Below are 20,132 nucleotides of genomic sequence, written 5' to 3'. Positions count from 1 at the left end.
AGTTGGACACGGTTGAGCGACTAAGCACATCATTCTCTCAAGTGGTGATGAGACAATGGGGCCATTCCTTTGCCACTGTGAACCCCTGGAACTGGCTGAGCCTGAAGGACCTTCATCAGGGGTCCTCAGGTGCAGAAACCCACCAGCAGCCTCTTGCCAGGCTCCCACTCCAGAAGATGGGCTGATTGTCTGGCCCTGTTTCCCCAGCAACACTAGTTCTCAAAATCCCGTCCCACCCCATGACTGATTCACTCTAGAGTTTCAACAGCCCTTTGGGATGCTGCAGAGAAAGGGCAAGGGAGTGTCTGTACCCCTAAGGGGTTCTGAGAAAACCACTTTGCAGTCTAGCTGGGTGGAAATCTGGGTCCTTTGACTAGACTCCATGCTAAGTCTCAGTGCCCCCCATCCCTGCCTCCAACCAAGTAGGCAGCTCACAAGGTTGGAGAAAACAGTCTAGGAGGTGCCGGGGAAGGGACTGGGACTGCCTGGACAGAAGGGGACTTAGGCTAGAGTGGACCCTGCTGCCTGGAACCCCAGCATGGGGCCTGGTGAGAGGGCCAGCGTGGAGATTTCAATCCTGTCTCAACTGTAGGTCAGATGCTCTTGTGCAGTGAACACCCCGCACCGCTGCACTAGCTGGCCCTGCTGTTAGCTCAGGGACGAATTAAAGAGAAGGCAACCCCTCTGCCAGGAGAATCACCAACCACACGTAGACTCCTAAGTGAAATCGACCTCCTTCTGTAAAATGGGAATAATAACAGAACCTACCTTACAGAATTGTTGGGAGGATTACATGGGTTAATCTGTGAAAAGCACTTAGTGCCTGGCAAATATAAACTGCAATATTATTATTATTATGAATATCATAATTGTCTTTCTGTGCACTGCATGGCCTGTTACTGCAGCGACCTTTCCAGCCTCGAGACCATGCCCAAAGTCACCAAAGGTTAAAAATCATAGCTAGCAGTGGAAAACTATTTCCGGAAAGGTCCCTGAGATGGCTCACTTCCTGACCCTATCTCCCAGCCCCTCCCTGGCCCTATCCTCTAAAATTAGCACTTCATTTGTGAAGCCACCAAGCCCCAGAATCTATACATCTCCATATAAATACGCTGCCTTCGGAGCAGCTGTAAAATGCCATTAATTTCTGGAAGTGCTTTGCGGATGGCATACATATTTAACAGCCAAAGCCCAGAGCATTAAAATGGTGCTCGCCTTAGTAATGTCTCCAGACCTGCAACATTTCCTAGGGGGTAATTCTGAACTCCGCCAACTACTTATTCATGGACTATTTCACAATTTATTACTGGAAATGTCCAGACAGCCAATTCACAAGCTCTCTCGGCTGCTAATCGATTGCTCAGTGAAGGTGCCCTCAATTTCATAACTTCACGCTCTCCTATTGCTCTGGGAGAACAGCAGTAAGAACAGGGGTAATATTTCTCTGCAACAAGTCACAGGAAACAAGGGTCCTGAAAAATAACCTTTTCTGACTTTTCATCGCTAGGGCTCTCAGTTTCTTAGTCGAGCTTCACCATCATGAGAGCCAGGCCCGGTGCTAAGATTCTCCCAGTGACGGGACCTGTGGAGTTGGAAGAGGGGGTCTTGGCGGGCGGGGAGCCAAGGGTTAGCTACCTAAGAGCTGCGTTCCCAAGTCCTCCTGGCTTAGGCCATCTCAACACACATCTGCACGCGCATGCGCTCTGTACACACACAATGCCACGGGCATGAAGACACCACTTTCTCGGATGCTCTGCCCTGCTCAGAGACAGAGGTCAAGGACCCTGGCCCTCAGGCCTTGGCTTCTGTCAGTTAGAACCAGGGTAGAGCATTAGGAGTCCGGCTGGTCTTCCCAGCAGGTGGGGCCCAGAAAAATCCCCAGCCTGGCCCGGAATGGTTCTCCCAGCCCCTATTCTGGTCTCCATAGCTTCCCCTCTCCTGTGCTGGAAGCACAGGTCCGGCCTGCCTGGCAGTTGAGTCTAAATGGTCACAATGCACACACGGCACAAACACATCCATCGGTTTGTATCCAGACACCCCTGTGTATAGCCAACCCCACACCCACACAGGTATCCGCACGCATGCCGACACAGCTGCTCACTTCAGTGGCCCCAAGAACCCTGAACCTTCCAAAGCAGGGCCCCCAGGAGAGAGCTGAGTGTGTTTTCTCGGTGTGTGAGCTGAGGTTTGGGCAGATGAATTTTTCATAAGCTCATGGAGGAGGGAAACCTGAGCAGAAGCTGGGGCCTGGTGAGGAGAGGGCGGGGAGGGCAGGCTTCCAGCCTCTTGCTGCTGCTGCTTCAGCCCCAAGAAGGGGAAAGTCTGTGGCTATGTTGAGCCAGAGAGGGCGGGGTCCAGGCTCTGTCCATCTGTTTCCAGGGTAGTGAGCCCTTAGCACCTAACCCCGGGATTCGGGATGGGAGAGAAAAGATGGAGCTTGGGGGCAGCCCCTACATCTCCCTGTGTTTTTTGCCACATCCAGATTTTAGGGACCAGAAGAGGAGGAGAGACCCCCTCATCGTGGGTGCAGGTCCAGCCCTGTTCTCTGGGGCAAAGCTGGTGGATGTTCCTTTACTCAGGCTTGGTACCGGCCTGTCACTCAAAGCACCGTTGCCCTGACAACACACTTCCAGACAGGCAGGGGCCAGTGCTCTCTGCGGGAGGTGCTGGCCCTGCTTTGAGGCTGCCAAGCTTGGGGTTGGGGTTTTTCCCAGAGCAGCTGGGCTGGGCCAGCCTGGGCCACTCCACACAACTGGTAGTGTTGTGCTCCAAAGCCCAGGCTGAGAGCATCACACCCCCACCCACCCCACCCCGGGGCTCTGGGACATGCAGACCATGCTGAGACTTTCAGGGGACCCCGAGGACATTTTCAGCTGGACACAGAGAGTTTCTTGGAGACCAGTTAAAGGCTGTGTGTCACATCCTCTGTCCCCGTCCTGCCTCCAGGAAAGACTGGGCTTCTCTCAGGGAAGAAGCAGACCCAATTCCCCATGATCTCTGGGCAGTGGGGCTGGAGAGAACTGGATCATGGCTCACTCCCAGGCCATGTGAATATCTGACACTGCATAATGTGGTTAAGATGGTGGGATATCTACTTCAAGTGGATCAGCAGCCAAGTCTGGGGTCAAGGCAAAGGAGTTTGAGGGAGGGGATTATCACAATGTCAGTGCTAGGGGCTCAGACCTCCTCCGGGGCAGGGGATGAGGTGGTGGTTGGGATGCGAAGTTTTATGTATCAGTAGGAGATGAGAGCTAGAGAGTGGCTCACACCCTAGGGCTTTCAGGGACCAGTCAGGAATTGCCTGTATAAGAAGCAGCCAAGAGTAAGCAAGAGGGAGTGGTGGGGTCTGCAGTGAGCCAGGCCTCAAAGGCATTTAAACCCCAGGTCAACATATATGATGCACCCTGTGCTAGACAGAGATAACCTCTGTGACCACGGTCAGGGGTCAATCTTCAGGGACGTTCAGGGCCCTGCTTGTGGACAGAAGCAGAGGTTTTCTCCAGAACACTCACTGTGCTTACTGTATTAAACCTGAGCTTACTGGGGACTGGATTTGTAATCAATAATACCAACAGCAGCCATTACTTGACAGCATCCACTCTGTACCATTTCTTTATTTTTCTTTATTTTTTTAAGATTTTTTTTTTTTTTGATGTGCACCATTTTTTAAAGTCTTCACTGAATTTTGTTATAATATTGTTTCTGTTTCCTGTTTTGGTTTTTTGGCCACGAGTTATGGAGAAGGCAATGGCACCCCACTCCAGTACTCTTGCATGGAAAATCCATGGACCGAGGAGCCTGGTAGGCTGCAGTCCATGGGGTCGCTAAGAGTCGGACACAACTGAGCGACTTCACTTTCACTTTCCACTTTCATGCACTGGAGAAGGAAATGGCAACCCACTAGTGTTCTTGCCTGGAGAATCCCAGGGACAGGGGAGCCTGGTGGGCTGCCATCTATGGGGTCGCACAGAGTCGGACACGACTGAAGCGATTTAGTAGCAGCAGTAGCAGCATGTGGATATTAGCTCCCCGATCAGTGATCGAACCCACATCTCCTGCACGGGAAGGTGAAGTCTTAACCACTGGACTGCCAGGGAAGTCCCCTGTGCCATGTATGCTATTTAATCATTCATTCTTTCAACTCCATGAAGTAGATACAATTATTATCACCTCTCTTTTGCAGATGACGGAGAAGGCAATGGCACCCCACTCCAGTACTCTTGCCTGGAAAATCCCATGGACGGAGGAGCCTGGTGGGCTGCGGTCCATGGGGTCGTGAAGAGTGGACACGACTGAGAGACTTCACTTTCACTTTGCAGATGAGGAAAGAGAGGCACAGATTGACTAAGCAATTTCTCAGGATCATAGAGCTAGAGAACAGTACAGCCAGCACTCAAATGCTGAGTCTCTTAAGCACCTCACAGTCTGACTGCTGTATTCTGGTCACTTTTGCATGTCCCCAAGAGCTGCTGGACTCATGTTTGCCCAGATGAGGGGCAGGGGGACAGATGGAGCTGTGTCCAGGCTGCCGGCCAAGGGGGCTTCTCTCCTTCTCTGGAGGGTGCTGGGAGCCAGCAGGATGCTGCGGGTGGGACCCTCAGTGAGCAACTGAGTGCAGTAGGTTGGGATCTCTGCAAGAAGCTTCCACGTGTGTGCTAAGTTGCTTCAGTCGTGTCTGACTCTTTGCAACCCTATGGACTGTAATCCACCAGGCTCCTCTGTCCATGAAATTTTCTAGGCAAGAATGCTGGAGTAGGTTGGCATGCCGCTCTCCAGGGGATCTTCCCAACCCAGGGGTCGAACCCTTGTCTCATGTCTCCTATATTGGCAGGTGGGTTCTTTACCACTAGTGCCACCTGGGAAGCCCTGAAAGAAGCTTCTGAAAGTCAAAGTGAAATTCGCTTAGTCATGTCCAACTCTTTGCGACCCCATGGACTATACAGTCCATGGAATTCTCCAGGCCAGGATACTGGAGTGGGTAGACTTATCCCTTCTCCAGGGGATCTTCCCAACCCAGGAATTGAACTGGGATCTCCTGCACGGCAGGCAGATTCTTTACCAACTGATCTATCAAGGAAGCTTCTAGTATTGGCTAAAAAGCTGTGAGAAGAGCACAGGAAGTCTGCGGGATTCTGCCCCTGCGGGTGTACATAAGTGTCCTGCGGCTCTGCGGAAGGGTCTTACACCCTTTAAACCAGGCTCCTGCTACTTTAATAAAATTTAACCTGTGGTCTTTGAAAGGTGTGTATTTTACATCCTTCTGCTGTATTATCTTTAGCTCTCCTGTTACGTGAGAGTATTGTTTTGTGGCTGAATCATCTCTGTTCATTTAATCATCTCTCCTAATCTCTCCGAGAATACCAGTTCTACCTTTTTTTAATCTTGTCTTCTGAAAAGTGTTTTATTTATATCTCACATTTTATGCAGCTCCGCTTTTAATCTTTTACCACCTTTTTATTATTTTATTTTTACCCTTTTATATTTTAGCTTTGTCACACTTTTATCCTTTTGCTTTCTGACATTTTGGTTTTACATTTTTCACCTTCTCTAGCTGGAGCTGTTAATTATTTATTTTAATTTTTCCTCTCTCTGGGTAGCTTTCCTTTTAATCTCGTCCCTTATTTTCATTTCTCTCTTTATTACCTTCCTTTTAACCTTTATTTTGTCCTCCTTCAACTCTCCTTTTATCCTTTCTATTTTTATCCACATCAATATTCCTTTAATTGCTCATCACTCTTCCTTCTATCCCTTTTGCTCCTTTTATTTATGTCTTTTTATTTTTAATCTTTTTTGCTTTATTCTTTTTTATTTTTATATAACTTACAAGTGTACAATATGATGATTCACAATTTTTAAAGGTTAAACCCGATTTATAGTTATTATAAAATATTGGCTATATTCCCTGTGCTGTCCAATATATCTTTATAGCTTATTTTATTTTTAGTCTTTAATTTATTTTTTATACTTTTTCCCCTGTTCCTGATGAGATCTTTTGACTTACTGGTTTTATAGTTTGATATTTGTATTTTATTTAGTTAACCAAAAGTCAATCAATAAAGGCAAGCAGGATGTATGGTTTTGGGGAAGATACCGTGGGGGGTCTCACTCCCAAAAGGTGGGGGTGGGGAGGTGTCTCCCCAGCCTTCTCCTTCTGGTCCCATCAGCAACATGTTCAGAACTCTTAGGTCTCCATCACCTTTAACGTGGATCGTCTTAATAGTCATAAGCCTGGAGACTGAGGATGAGATTCAGAGGTTAAAATCGCTCCTCAGATGCTGGCAGTGCCCCTGGAGTCTGCTGCTCCCTGGATTCTTGGGAGAATGGAATGTGATATCCCTTCTTCGTCCATGGTGTCCAACACCCAGTCACTGAGCATATACCCAGCACTACAGAGAGGGCACAGGGCCTGGCTGGGCTGCTGCTGGTGGGAGGCAGGCGGGACAAGCCTTGTCTGAGTGCCATGAAGGCCCAGGGTGGGGTTCCCAGCCCTGCTCTCAGGTTCCTTCCTGTGACAGCCTTACTCTATCTAAGTGCTCCAATCCGGGTTGAGCTCCCTTTTTTTTTTGGTTGAGAATATCCTCAGCACGTGGTCCTGACAAACATATTTGCTTCTTTACAAGGAGAAGCTGACCGGGGCCAGACTGTCCTCAAAGGGTCTTGGTCAGAATCCACTGGGCTGTGACCGGGCTGCCCCCTGGTCCAGCTTGAGTCCCAGGAGCAGTGCTGTGTCTCTGAGAGTGTGCGTCCTGAACCTCTGGACACCCTGGAGGCCTTCCAGGCTGGGCTGGCGCACATGGAGTGGGCACAGTGGTGGCCAAAGGAGGCCAACTGCTGGGCGTCCTGCTCACCCTGAGCTCTAAGATGCACGGAGCTCAGGAGACCCCTGGAGCAATTCCTTGGGTTGAAATGGTCAGAAGAAGGACACACTATTTAGTCCTGGGCAGTGGAAGGAGGAGAATGGTCATGGCCATGGCCAGGAGCACTTGGGTCAGGACCCTGTGGGGGTGGCACGTGTGAAGGCCCACCGCACCTGCTGGGCTCCCTGGGTATGACCATAGCACCTGCCAGGCTGGGGTGGGGGACTGCTGGGAAGGGCCTTTTTCCTGGGAACTGGGTTGGAAGAAACAGACTCAGGTCCTGGTGCAGAGAGCAAGTCACCCCTCCTTCCTTCCCACAGCTCCTGCACAGGCATCAGGGGCTCAGGGAGCGGGTGGGGCTGGGATACAAACAGGCAGGCCTCTGGAGCAGGGGCTGGCCAAGCAGGTCCAGGCAGGAAGGCTGGCCTGCTCTACCTTTGCGAAGAGACAGCCCAGTTACCTCCTGGTGTCTCTGACCTGTGACTGTGAGCAGTATTGCTATGTTTCAACTTCTCTCTGGGGGCTTTCTGAGGGATCCTCAGTGTTTCCAGCTTCCTTCAGCTCCCCTCCCTCATCTTCCAGCCTCTCAGCAGCCCCACAACAGGCAGCTGGTCTATGCGGGGCGGGGTGATGGAGGGGTCCCTCTAGCCCCAACGGCCAGCCCATCTCCCAGCTCACAGGGGGCCTCCTGCAGGGCTGCAGCTCTTACCAGCACGGTGGTGACGATGAGAGACCTGTTGGTCAGAGAGTCGGTGACATTAGGGCCTCGGCCTTTGGTGACCTCCGTGATATTGAGCCCCTCGGCGGGACTCCACACTCCCACCTGGATGGACAGACGATGCAGTACAGGGGCTGAGTCCACAGTGTCTCCACCCTTTCTTCAATCAGCAAGCAACTCATCTTGTTCCCACCTTTCAGGAGCATCGTCATCACTGACAAGTTTTGAGCCAACTTTTCTGACAGCCCTGCTGCCTTCCTCCTTCCCAGAGGAAGCCCCTGAGATGTTGAGTCTCCTGAATTCTCCTCCCTCCCCATTTGCTGGCAAACCCATCCCAGATGGAAGGGAAATGCAGAGGGAGAAGAGGAATATAAGGAGAGCCCAGGGAGCACAGTGGAAGCCAGCCTGGGGTAGAGCAGATGCCATGAAGTCAAGTTAGTGTTAGGGTCAGGTCCTGTCCTGGGTCAGTCATTCCAAGCCTGGGGGTTGGGGGCGGCCTCCCGCCTCCTAGGGAAGAGTTGGGCACCAGCTGCTCACTCACTGGGTCTCAGCCTGTGCCAGCTCTGGGGCCAGATGCCCTCCAAAGCCCAGGACAGGGCCTGGAGCGAGGGAGATGTTCCCTAGGCATGTGTGGAAGGACAAGGAGATGTGTTTTGTGCAGGAACTCAGTTTGGGCAGGATGCTGGTCTTTGCGGCTATTTCAGGGGGTGGCAGACAGAATGGAACACCCTCACAGAGGGCAGTGGATGCCAATGGATTTGAAGGCAATTTGTTTTGTAGTTTTACACCTAAAGTTGGCAGATGTTCTGACTGAGGTGGGCTAATCTCTGTTCCCATAGTGCCTTTGTGGACGTCAGGCCTGGGGCTGGGAGGAGGCAAGGGAAGATCAAGTTTACAAATGGTTCTCAAGCCCTGGGTCTCTTGAAGAGCCTTTGGGATCCAACTCTGCCCCTCTCTGTGCCCATCTCAGCACCTCTCAAGGAAGGTTCTGGCCTGACCATCCTGTCCTTGGCCCAGTTGCTTGGGGGCTGGGAGCATGGCACTCAGGAAACCTAATCAATTAAACAGGGAGGCCGAATGCAAACATCCCGTTAAGAGAGCTGTGCAAAGCAGATAGCAGAGAGACATGTAATTATGCTTGGGTAATTCTGCTTTAATCCCCCCAAAGCCACTGGCTGGAGCTGGCTGGATCAGCTATGACCCGGCTTAGTAAATAGAAGTGATGATAGAGAAGTGACGAGAGGCAGAATGGCTGTGTTTGGGGGCTCAGTACCCTCTCTGGGCAGCATCTTTCTCTGTGCAGACCCCCAGAGCCCAGAGGAGAGAAAACAATCAGACAGTATCAAAGAGGTTCTTCTCTCAAGGGGGCCAAGCAAAGAGCCCAGCCCCAGCATGAGGGACCCTAGTGGCAGGCCTGGGTGCAGAAAGCTGTCAACAAACAGCTGGCTGGCAGCCTGGTGACCAGCAGGAACCCTTGCTCCAGCAAGCAGCTATTGAACTCCTACCCTATCTCCCATGGGCATCGGAGAACAGTTAAGACTGAGGAGGACCCAGCTTTCAGAGACTCTCTGCCCACTATCTGGGAGGCTGTGACCAGGAGCCTCTGGTGGGGCCTCTGCAGGTCAGCCGGTGTTTAGGTATAGTAGAGAGGTTTTCTTGAGTATTAGTTGTGGTCTGTCTGCAGTTGCTGGAGGGCTGGTAGGAGCTGCGGGTAGGCTCAGATGGCAAAAGTGCTCTGATGGGCAATTACTGATGCCTGCCATAGATACGAGAGTGGAAGGTGGTGGCATACATGCCATCTAATTGCCATCCTTAGAATTTCAGGCTATCCCCAGAGATGGACAGTTGAGAGAGCAAAAATGAGACAGCTACTCGAGTGACAACTATTACAGTGGTCCTGCCAGAGGGGGAAGCGGACTCCCCAGCACTGCAGGAGTCTGAATAGGAGCTGGCAGAGTGCTTGATAAGCTATAGTTTGAATAGAGTTAGACCAACAGGGCTGGATCATCTTAGGAAGAGGGGGTATAGCACCTTGTCCTTAGGGGACTGTTGCTATAAGGGAAGTGGTGAGGTTGTCCCGGCCACCTGGCCCCAGGACAGTGGCCCCATGAGTCCGTGGGAAACTCAGGACTAAATGGCATCACCTTGACCACAAAGTACAACCCAGGCACAGCTGGGTTTGTGCCTGTGGGAATGAACCAAGGAGACAGAGGCCATTCCTATAACCGGAGAGACGGCATGGGCAAAGGCCTGGAGGTGCGGGAGGGAGGGATGTGGCTGGGCCTTGAGGAATATTTGGGAGGCAGTGGAGACTAGTCCTGGAGAGGAAATCGGGGCATTTCCTGGAGAGTCTTCAAGGCTGGGGTGAGAGGCAGATGCTGAATGCCTCGGCACTGGGCAGCCACGCACAGTCCCAGGGCAGAGTGGAGCTGTGCATCGGGTAGCTTCATCTCTGTGTGCATTTGGGATGGATGGAGGCTCCAGGAGTAGAAGTGGCAAGCCAGGTTGGGGTGTTAAAAAAAATCCTCAGAAGAGACCTGGACCAGGGAGGGCAGGGGAAGATAGGAGAGGAATCAAGGGCCCCTGAAGGATCACAGGCACCAGGGTGGCCCCTCCACTTCTGCATTTTATACACCCCCTCTCCCAGGGTTGGAGATGTGCCCTGGTGGCTCCCAGGGACCAGGGGGTGTGGCTGAGCCTTTGGTCCTGAGGTCCGAGGAAATGCTGAGAATCAGGGCTGATGTTAAATCTCCTTCTCAGCCCAGCAGCCTGACTTTGTCACAATATTGCTTATGGATCCCAGGGGTCAGAACTGGCCCCATTACGAATATTTCTATGGTAGCCAGATGGGAGGCCAGCCCTGTGGGCTTGCTTTTCCTTGTAATTCCCAGAATCACAGAGGCCTTAGAAGCTTAGCATGGGGAGTTCAGAATCCATGTGCTTCCACCTCTTTCCAAGGATAAGAATCACCTCCAGTCTCCCAGACAAGCAATCCCTTTGTTCAATTTTGCTGAAATGTCTCCAGGGACAGTGAGCTCACGACTCCCCAGGCAGGCATCTGTGAGTCATTAGAGAGTTTCTCTTACCCAAGGACACGTCTGTCCCTCTGCCCCATGACAGAGGACTTAGAGACAGTCTGTCTGTCCCATGAGCCTTTCCCAGGTTAAGCATCTCTCTGATGGCCCTTGCTGACAGGGTGATCGTTTGAATATCTGCCACGGCCAGGCCACTGGGTTCTGCACCCCTCCAGGCTGAGAAGGCCAAGAGGGGCCAAGGCAGTGGCCACACCGGGTCGTGTTGAGCCCCGAGGGGGTAGGTGGATGGGGTCTTGCCCTATTGCTCAGGGTCTCTGCCTGGGATCTGTCGTGGGGGATTTAATACCCCTGCTCCTTGGCCTGCCCCCCCAACTGCTGAGCTCACACACCTTCTCCAAGCCGTCTTCCTTCAAGCTGATGATGTCCAGGTCGAAATCCGTCCGTAAGCCACTGGTTTTGTTGAAAACAATCCGTCCAGTTAATCCTTCCCATTGAGCCTGCCGGAGGGGAGAGGGCAGAGCAGCAATTCCTCGGGCTCATAAATCATCATTCGGTACAACTGTACAATGCTTCATTTTAATTACTCCTTGCACTGATACTGTTCCCCCAAGACCATGATTAATTAATAATCACCTCCATCATTGCTAGGGCTGTGGTGCGAGCCAGCGATTTCCATAAATTCTATTATGTTCTTTAGCCAGCTTTACACTTGCACCTTCTCGTGTACAACATCGATCTCAGATGCGCTCAGATGAGCCCCCGCCTTGAAGCCATGAGAAGGGGAGAGTCCGGTCCATGTCAGGTCCCCAGGGAGGGGCAAAGAGGCAAGTGGGTAGACTGTGGCAGGTGAGACCTGCCGAGGGGCAGAAAGTCAAGAGGCCAAGCCAGCTCTGGCTGTAGGACCAGACAGAGTAACCCCCAGAGAGCCAGGGCTGACAGAGCAGGTCTCTCACCCAACGCCACTCATGTCCCAGTTAAAAACGGGTCAGAATACAGGGTCCAACCTCAGTTAGCTGTGTGACCTGGGGATTTCATTCTGCCTTGCTGCCTCAGTTTCCTCATCTGTAAAACGGAGCTAATAACAGTACCCATTTCACCAAAACACTATGAGGGCAGAATGAAGTAAGTCTCATGAAAAACTGAGAATGGTGCTTGGTACAACCTGTTGTTGTTTTGTTCAGTAGCTAAGTCGTGTCCGATTCTCCACAACCCCATGAACTGCAGCACGCCAGACTTCTTGTCCCTCACTGTCTCCCAGAGTTGGTTCAGATTCATGTCCATAGGTACAACCTGAGCCCTGAATAAATGGTAGCTTTCTCTACTTTTTCTTGCTTTTAGCATCATTAACAGAGAGGCAGGCAGAGGTTCAGAGAAGGAACGGGTCTAAACTGAGAAAGGCTCCGTCTTCTAAAGCCAGGATTGGGAAACGATGTCTGGTGATACACACGGATCCATTTCCTGTTAAAGTCACACCCGTGTATTTACCTGTTGTCTCTGGCTGCTTTTGTGCTGTAGCTTCAGAGTTGAATAGCTGCAGTAGAGACTGTCTAGTCTGTTGTTGCTTTTATTTAGTTTCTAAGTTGTGTCTGACTCTTTGTGACACCCATTAGATGGTAGGTATGCCACCACCATGGACTGTAGCCCGTCAGGTTCCTCTGTCTATGGAATTCTCCAGGCAAGAATACTGGAGTAGGTTGCCATTTCCTACTGCAGAGTATCTTCCTGATCCAGGGATCGAACCTACGTCTCCTGTATTGGCAGGCAGATTCTTTATTACTGAGCCACCTGGGAAGCCCTGGTCTGCAAAGTCCAAAATATTCACTCTCTGGCCCTTTGTACAGAAAGTTTGCCATCTCCCCTTCTAGCCAATACCTCTCCTGTGGGCCTAGAGCATTAGTGCTATAAGGACCTTCCTACCACTCACCCCATGCAGCCTCTGCAGAAGCCCCGGGAGATGCGCTCAGTGGGTGCCTCACCCCACTGGGGTCATGATCCCTGCAGATTCTGAAGAAGGCTCCATAGCCTCTCCATGGCTGAAGTTTCCCCAGCACCCAAGCTTACAGAACACACAAGTTCATGGGTTCCTGGATCCCTGAAGGCCCATCTGCAGACCAAAGCTAAAACCCATGGGAATCTCCGAGCACCTGGGCAGCTGTCTGGCACTGTAAAGTCTTATAAGGGTGTAGATGGCATGTGTTATGCTAGCTCAGGCAGAGGGGTGCACCTCGAAGGGCTCCAGGGGGCTGGAAATCAAAAGTGAGTGGAACATGGACTTTGCATAAGGCATCCAACCTCTCTGAGTTTCAGGAAGAGGACAATGACCTATTTCACAGGTGGTGACAAAGATGTATCAAAGGCTTAGCACAGTGCCTGGAACACAAAGCCCCAGCTATGATTTCTCCTTTGTCCCTTCCTCCTGTGGGGCTCCCTTGGATTAGGGCTGGCCCTTGGCTGGGGGCAGGGGGGAGGATGATCACGTGGGCCACCTCTGTAGACACCTATCACAGGAGGCTCGTCCGTGATTAACTTCCCTGCATGAGCTCATCTGGTTCGCATCAGAGTCCTATCAGGTGGGTGTCATGATTGTCCCCATTTTACAGTCATGGCCACTGAGGCTCAGAGACAGGCTGAGCTCTGCAGGTCCCAAGTAATGTGGTGCCAGGCAGATCCCCTCTGTGCTGAGCAGAGCTGAAGGGCTGGGGTCACTGTGTCCAAGCTGAGTGGGGGCAGTTTATGAAGCCCAGGGAACTGCGGACTGGACTTGGGGATGGAGATTTAAAGATGCACCTGCTTCAGAGAACAGATTGGTGGTTAACAGTGAGGCACCGGGTTGGGGGTGGGCATAAAGTGTGGAGGGTCAACTGTATAGTGAAAGACGGTAACCAGACCTTCATCGGGGACTACTTTGTAACCTACACAGATGTGGAGCTACAATGTCCTACCCTGAAACTTACACGTTATACACCGTTTTGTTCTTGTTTAGTCACTCAGTCCTGTCCAACTCTTTGCGATCCCATGAACTATAGCCTGCCAGGCTCCTCTGTCCATGGGATTCTCCTGGCAGGAATACTAGAGTGGGCTGCCAGGCCTTCCTCCAGGGGATCTTCCCGACCCAGGGATCAAACCCGAGTCTCCTACATTGGCAGGCGGATTCTTTACCTCTGAGCTACCAGGAAGGCCATTAACTATTTTACTTCAGTTAAAAATGCATCAGAGAAGGTGAAGGCCACTGTGTATGACCTCACAGGGAAGCTCCGCTCCCTTGAGGCTTCCCAGTCCCTCCGCCTCCCGCCCCCCAACCGGTCTCTGCCTGGGCCCCGCCCTCTGAGGCTATCTCCCCGGGCCCCTGGGGAAATCATGGCAGGTCTTTAGACCTGCGCGGGAGGGAAGCCTTCCTCCCTGTCAGCTCCAGAGGACTTAAATGTCAGCAGGTGTGCGGCCTGTCTGTGGGCGGGCAGGCAGGGGCAGGGCCAGGGCAGGGGGCCGCTGGAGCTCCGCCCCGTGACATTTCCCAGCCCTCCCGCCTCTTTCAGCTGCCTCGGAGGACTCCCTAAATGAAAGATGCTTCACAAGCTCTGAACTCCGGCCTGGTATTTTCCAGCTCCTCTCGGAAATGCCAAGTCTTTAAAATGATTTACTGTCACGCAGTCAGATGGGGAGACGGGAGACTTGGAAATGGTTTGAGGGAAGACCGGGTGCTGGGCTCAGGCAGCGGGCTTGGGTCTTGGGGGTGGCCAGCTGTAGAGCCATCGGGGAGCCCCACAGCTGCTCTGGGCCTCAGTCTCCACTTCCCCCACATGGAGTTGAGACAAAGATGTTTCTGAAAGTACTGTGTGAAGGAGAGTGTGTGGTGAGGGCTGTTCACTGGGCTGGGGCCAGGAAACAGGAGAGCGGATACTCCAGCAGGGCCCATCAGTCCTGGGGTGGGAGGTGCCTTTCTGCTCTGCAAGCCATCTGCTCCCTTTGGGGCTTCAGGACTGAGCCTCGAGCATTCCAGGGGGTTCTCTGAAGCTCTGTGGCCTGGAGATCCTCTGTAGCTGGAAACCCACCAGGGAGCAAGAAGCCTCTGCGAAGACAGTCGTGATGATAGAAATAGTAACAGCAGCCAATCCGCTCAGCATCTGCTCTGTGCCAGGCACTGTCCTAAGCGCTTCACACATCATGACTCACACCTACGACCACACTGCTGTTGTCTCCATTGTGCTGGAGCAGCACAGAGAGGTTCAGTAGCTTGTCTAAGATCACACCGCTGAAAAGTGGTTAAGTTTCAAAGTCACTTATGTCTGGCTCCTAAGGGTCTTAGAGTTGTGGCCCTGGTCACTGAGAAACCCATGCCAGTCTCTGGCTACTGGGTTGGAGGCCTGCAGAGGTAGGAGGCTCAGGGGGCGGGGTGTGAGGCCTCCGTGCTCCCCAAGAACAAGCTGACGACTGGGCAGGCCAGCCAGGCCTCACTCAGGGCACTGCACCATCAGACTGCCTCCACAGTTTTGAGGGGTTGGATGAGAAGGAACCCTCACGGTCCTCTTCTACCAAAACAGCTGACACCAGAGTCTCTTCTAGGTGTGAGGGAACCCGTGCCAAGGACTTGACTGCTCCCTCACTGGGACTATGACATGTTTGCCGGGCGAGGAAACTGACACTTGGGAATGTTCAGGAGTTTGTATAAAACCACACAGCTGGGAAGAGGCAGAGACAAGCCCGAAGGCATGTGTATCAGACTCTAAGGCCATATGCCTTTTAGTGTCGTTCTAAAATACAGGAGGTGTTACTGCCCTTGTCCCAAGCAGTGATGGTGAACTGGGATCTCTAGGGCAGCAGTCCTGTCTGCTGAGTGGTGAATTTCTTTGTTATTTCCCCTCATTGTGCTGCCTTCCTTTGCCAAGGGATTACATTCACTAATGGAATGCCTTGATTGACGTTTCCCTAGGCGGTGAGCTCTGTGCATGCAGTTGCCAGTCTGTTTTAACCCCGCTGATTCCCAGCACAGGCTCAGTGCTGGCCACTCAGCAGACCCACACACATAGTTAGTGAATAAATGAATTGAATGAACTCTCAAGGCAGTCTGCTTCATTCCTGGTTCATTGTGATGGCTACAAAGACGTGGTCTATGCAAAGCCCTCCTAGGGGGCTTCTCCTAAGTGCACTTGACATTGCCGTGGATAGGTCGCTCCTTCTGACCCAGGGATCTCACCCCTACACACCTAGATCTCACCCCTATGTGCCTTCCTCATCTACCATTACTGGGACTTGACTCTGCCCAGTCCTGGGCTATGTGCTCTGCTTACAGTTTTTTACACTGTTTTTCCAACAATGCTTTGAGGCAGGGACTCTTCCTAGTTGAGGAGACTGAGGATCAAAGAGTTAATCATCTTCCCCAAAGTCACACAGCTTTTTGTCCTGGACCCAGGGTACAAACCCAGGCCCGTGTGTCCCCATCTGTAAAATGGGAACAATAAACTCTGCATTTGTAAGGACGACCGTGATGGAGAGTCTGAAAGGAAACGTGGGCACTGTGCGTCTCCATGGTCATCCTCTCAGCAGCAGGACATGTTCTCTGGTTTTTTGAACCGGATGGGACTTCTTCACAGTTGCCATGGTGCCAGGAGACCCACGTCCCACTAGGGACCGCAGGCTGATGGGCCCATGATGTGAAGAGGAGTTTGTGGGGCTGATTACAAGTTACTGAGCCGCCTCTGCCCTCAGCACTAAGCCTCATCCACATGATGCCTCATTTTGTCCTCACAGCATCTGCAGGAGATGGGCATGCTTCATACCCGGCTCAGCAAGGTACGCTAGCTTACCTGAGGTCACACAGCTGGAGGCAAAGACGCTCAGCTGTTTAAGGCCCAGGCTGTGTCCTGCTGACAATGCCAACCACCCACTGAGCACCTACTGTGTGCCAAGGATGCAGCCTCTCTGTCACTTTGTAAGACTGGTCCCTGCTGAGCCCATTTGCACCTGAGGAAACAGCTCTGGCCCAAGTTCACATGGACTAGACTCCCAAACTTGGGCCCTTGACTGCTCTGTGGCCCCCAGCCGATGGACCTGGTGGGGGTGGGTGCAGGGGCCACTCACCTCCTTGATGAAGTTCATGAAGCGGCCGCCGAAGCGCCAGGCCTTGTGCCGGTGGCACTGCAGGGAGTTCACGGTCATCTGGGGTGCCCGCTGGTAGCATACAGACACGATGTGGACGGCATCATACAGCAAGGCTGCATCCGTCTGGAGGGGAGGCCCAGGGCTGCCTGAGAGTGGCTCGGGCCCTGAGAGTCCTCAGCCCACCCTTCCCTGTCTCCCTTTATCTCCCTCGCCAAAAGCATGGTGTCCTGGAGAGGGAAAGGCCCTGTCCTGGCTCCTGATGAGAGGCCAGGCTTGGGGCGTCTCTGCAGCTCTGCAGACACCTGACTCCCTCCCTCTGCAGCTCAGATCTTCTCTGCCAGGCCCTCCACCCCCGGTGTCTCTCTGTTGCCTGGCCCTGTCCACACGTTCACCTTTCCAGCCTCCCCAGCTTCCTGCCCACCACAGCTGAAAGTCCTCCGTGTCCAGGACATTGTCCCCAGTCTCTGTGACCATCTGTTTATGTGCCTGCACTCCCACACTTGGGTCGGGGGAGGGGGCCTGTGTCTGATTCCTGAGTGTCCCTGGCCCCTGGCCTCAGGTCTAGCAGACGCAGCGTAGGTCTTAAGAAGGGAAGTGGTGGGAGGGAAAAAAAGAAACGGGGAGGAAGGAGAGAAGGGAAGGAAGGGAGGGAGGGAGGGGAGCCCCCGGGTCTGGCGCATCCAGCAGCAGTACCATCATCACCCCATCCAGCAGGCCGGACTCTGCCCGGGGAGCTGCCTGCAGCCGCTCCATGGACCACTTCTCCACGATGGCCGAGACATGAGGGTTGTCCACGTTGAGGATCCGGAATCCCGTCAGGTTCACGCCCGAGTAGCGGTAGGGCTCCAGGTCTAACGCGTAAAGATCCTTGACACAGAGAGTTTCAATAAACAGAGATGTGACCCGGCTGTGAGCTCCAGCCCTACCTCCCACACTCCCTACTGGGGCCCCAGAGCGGCTGTAGCTCCCTGCAGAGTTCTGGGGGAGGGAGGCTCAGGGGGAGCTGATGGAGCACTCAAGGGGGCTCTGCACTTAGAGTTGGCCAGACCTAGCTGCCTGGTGGCTGACCCCACGGACTCACTGCCAGACCTCAGACACACGGCTCAGCCTGTTTCTTCATCTACAAAACGGGGATCGTGCCTCCTTTATAGGCCCCAGTGAAGCAGTTCATATGAAATGCCCAGCCCGGAACAGCAAAGAAGCTTGATAATGGTCATGACCGTCACTTCCTCTGATGGGGAAGGCCTCCTTTGGGAAGACAAAGGGCACTGGGTCTGGGCATCTCCAAGTTACCCAGAGGGAAGCTGAGGGAGGATTTTATTCCCCCAAAGAGGATATTTTAAAATAGTCTATTCTGAAAACAAATTTATGATTACCAAATGGGGAGCGGGGGAGGGATAGATTAGGAGTTTGGGATTAACAGATACACACTACTATATATAAAACAGATAAGCAACAAGGATCTACTGCATAGCACAGGGAACTGTATTCATTGTCTTATAGTTTATAATGGAAAAGAATCTGAAAAAGGAGAGATATATAGGTGTATATGCATAACTGAGGCGGCTTCCCTGTGGCTCAGATGGTAAAGAATCTGCCTGTAACACAGGAGACTAGGGTTTGATCCCTGGCTCAGGAAGATCCCCTGGAGATCTCCAGCCCACTCCCGTATTCTTGCCTGGAGAATTCTCTGGATAGAGGAGCCTGACGGGTCCATGGGGTCATGGGGTCTGACACGACTGAGTGATTTACACACACACACATGCATAACTGAATCATCTGTTGTACACCTGACACTTAAACAATGTTGTAAATTAACCATACTTCAATAAAAAGAATTAAAATTGACTCTTGTGCCTGGGACTGAAGGAGTACAGGGCCCTCTTCTCTCTCCTCGACCTCACATCACCAGCCAGGTCCCCTGACACCCTGCATCCTAGGAGCAGTCAGCCTGTTGGCCAGGTCACATCCAGTTTGGTGCAGGGGTCTAAAAGCTGGGAAGACAGGTCTTAATGCATGGGGGCAACCTAGCTTCAGCTCTGGGGCACCGTGAGCTGGTGAGGGGAGGGGGCAGTTGGCTGCAGAGGGAGGAGCCAGATGCTAGGCTGAGAAGGGATGGCAGGAGGTGGGTGGTGTGGGGAGCTCAGCTCAGTTCCCTGAGATGACCTCGAGGGGTGGTGGGGGTAGTGAGAGGGAGTCCAAGAGGAAGGGGATTTATGTATGCATATAGCTAATTCATGTCGCTGTGCAACAGAAACTAACACAACATTGTAAAGCAGTTATCCTCCAATTTTAAAAAAAGAAAGAAGAAAAGAAAGAAAAACTTCCCAAACTTGGAGATAAGGGAGATGGAGACCAGCATGTCCTTCCAACGTGACGTGGACACATCGTTCGCCAGGCCCTCCGGGGACTGGATTCTCTGGGAGAATTCACCTGGGTTTGACTGCACTGTCAGCCGCTGGTTAAAGGCCCAGATTCTGAGTTAATGTGTAGACTTTTGCCCATAGAAAAGATAATCCCCAAGCTGGTGGTTTTATTGCCCTGTAGGACATTAATCCATTTTGTACCTAACTTAGCTGACTTATCTGATGTTCTCCCTACACCGAATACCTATAAATACTCAATCCTTCAAATGCTCTTTGAGCCAGCATTGTCATCCTACTGGCTCCTTTGTTCATGAGTTGAATACATCTTTGACTCCTGTTCATTCTATATTTGCATAAGAGCCATGTTACTTTTTGAAACATATACGCTGATAATCTAGATGGGCCTCATTCCACTAGTAGGGAAAATGAGTCTTAAGGTCTTAGTCTGAGGTCCTCCTCATCTATTGTCTGCTCTTTTCCACACCCTCCTCCCATCCAGCTGCCTTCCACTGTTCTCTCTCCTCCGCTCTCACCCCCCACCCCCACAACCTGGCCCATCATCTTTCCCAGGTCCCTCAACTCAGTCAATCCATCCAACGCTGGGTCAGAATGGTCCGTGGCTGCAGTCGTCAGGAGAAACATCTGGCCCCATCACAGTCCCAGCTTCAGTTGAATCCATGATGGTTCATGGAAAGATAATGAGGGATAAAACCTGGAGCCCACAGAGCAGCTCTTTCGCAGTGTGCTGGTCTCCTCTGGTCTCTGCTGCTGCTGCTAAGTTGCTTCAGTCGTGTCCGACTCTGTGCGACCCCATAGACGGCAGCCCACCAGGCTCCCCCGTCCCTGGGATTTTCCAGGCAAGAACACCGGAGTGGGTTGCCATTTCCTTCTCCAATGCATGAAAGTGAAAAAGTGAAAGTGAAGTCACTCAGTCATATCCGACTCTTAGCGACCCCATGGACTGCAGCCTACCAGGCTCCTCCATCCATGGAATTTTCCAGGCAAAATGTTCCTAATTCATGCGGAACTCCTCCTGTAATTCCAATTGGCCTCTTTCTGA

The 20,132-nt window shown here is 52.3% G+C and overlaps 1 protein-coding gene across 1 annotated transcript in view; it reads right to left on the bottom strand.

Annotated features, from left to right (window-relative positions):
• The window catches only part of GRIK3 (glutamate ionotropic receptor kainate type subunit 3), a 251,143-nt gene that overhangs the window by 50,968 nt on the left and 180,043 nt on the right, over positions 1 to 20,132 (bottom strand). Inside the window, exons 6-9 of the mRNA XM_019957819.2 lie at positions 17,400 to 17,573; positions 16,686 to 16,829; positions 11,000 to 11,107; positions 7,567 to 7,680 (exon numbers count right to left, since the gene is read on the bottom strand). Coding sequence (XP_019813378.2) covers positions 7,567 to 7,680; positions 11,000 to 11,107; positions 16,686 to 16,829; positions 17,400 to 17,573 — 540 coding nt within the window. The remainder of the gene's footprint in view (positions 1 to 7,566; positions 7,681 to 10,999; positions 11,108 to 16,685; positions 16,830 to 17,399; positions 17,574 to 20,132) is intronic.

Source organism: Bos indicus, chromosome 3, assembly GCF_029378745.1.
Source record: "Bos indicus isolate NIAB-ARS_2022 breed Sahiwal x Tharparkar chromosome 3, NIAB-ARS_B.indTharparkar_mat_pri_1.0, whole genome shotgun sequence".
Classification (NCBI taxonomy): domain Eukaryota; kingdom Metazoa; phylum Chordata; class Mammalia; order Artiodactyla; family Bovidae; genus Bos; species Bos indicus.
The sequence above is the reverse complement of the archived record's forward strand: the minus strand, read 5'-3'. Positions and strand labels throughout refer to the sequence as shown.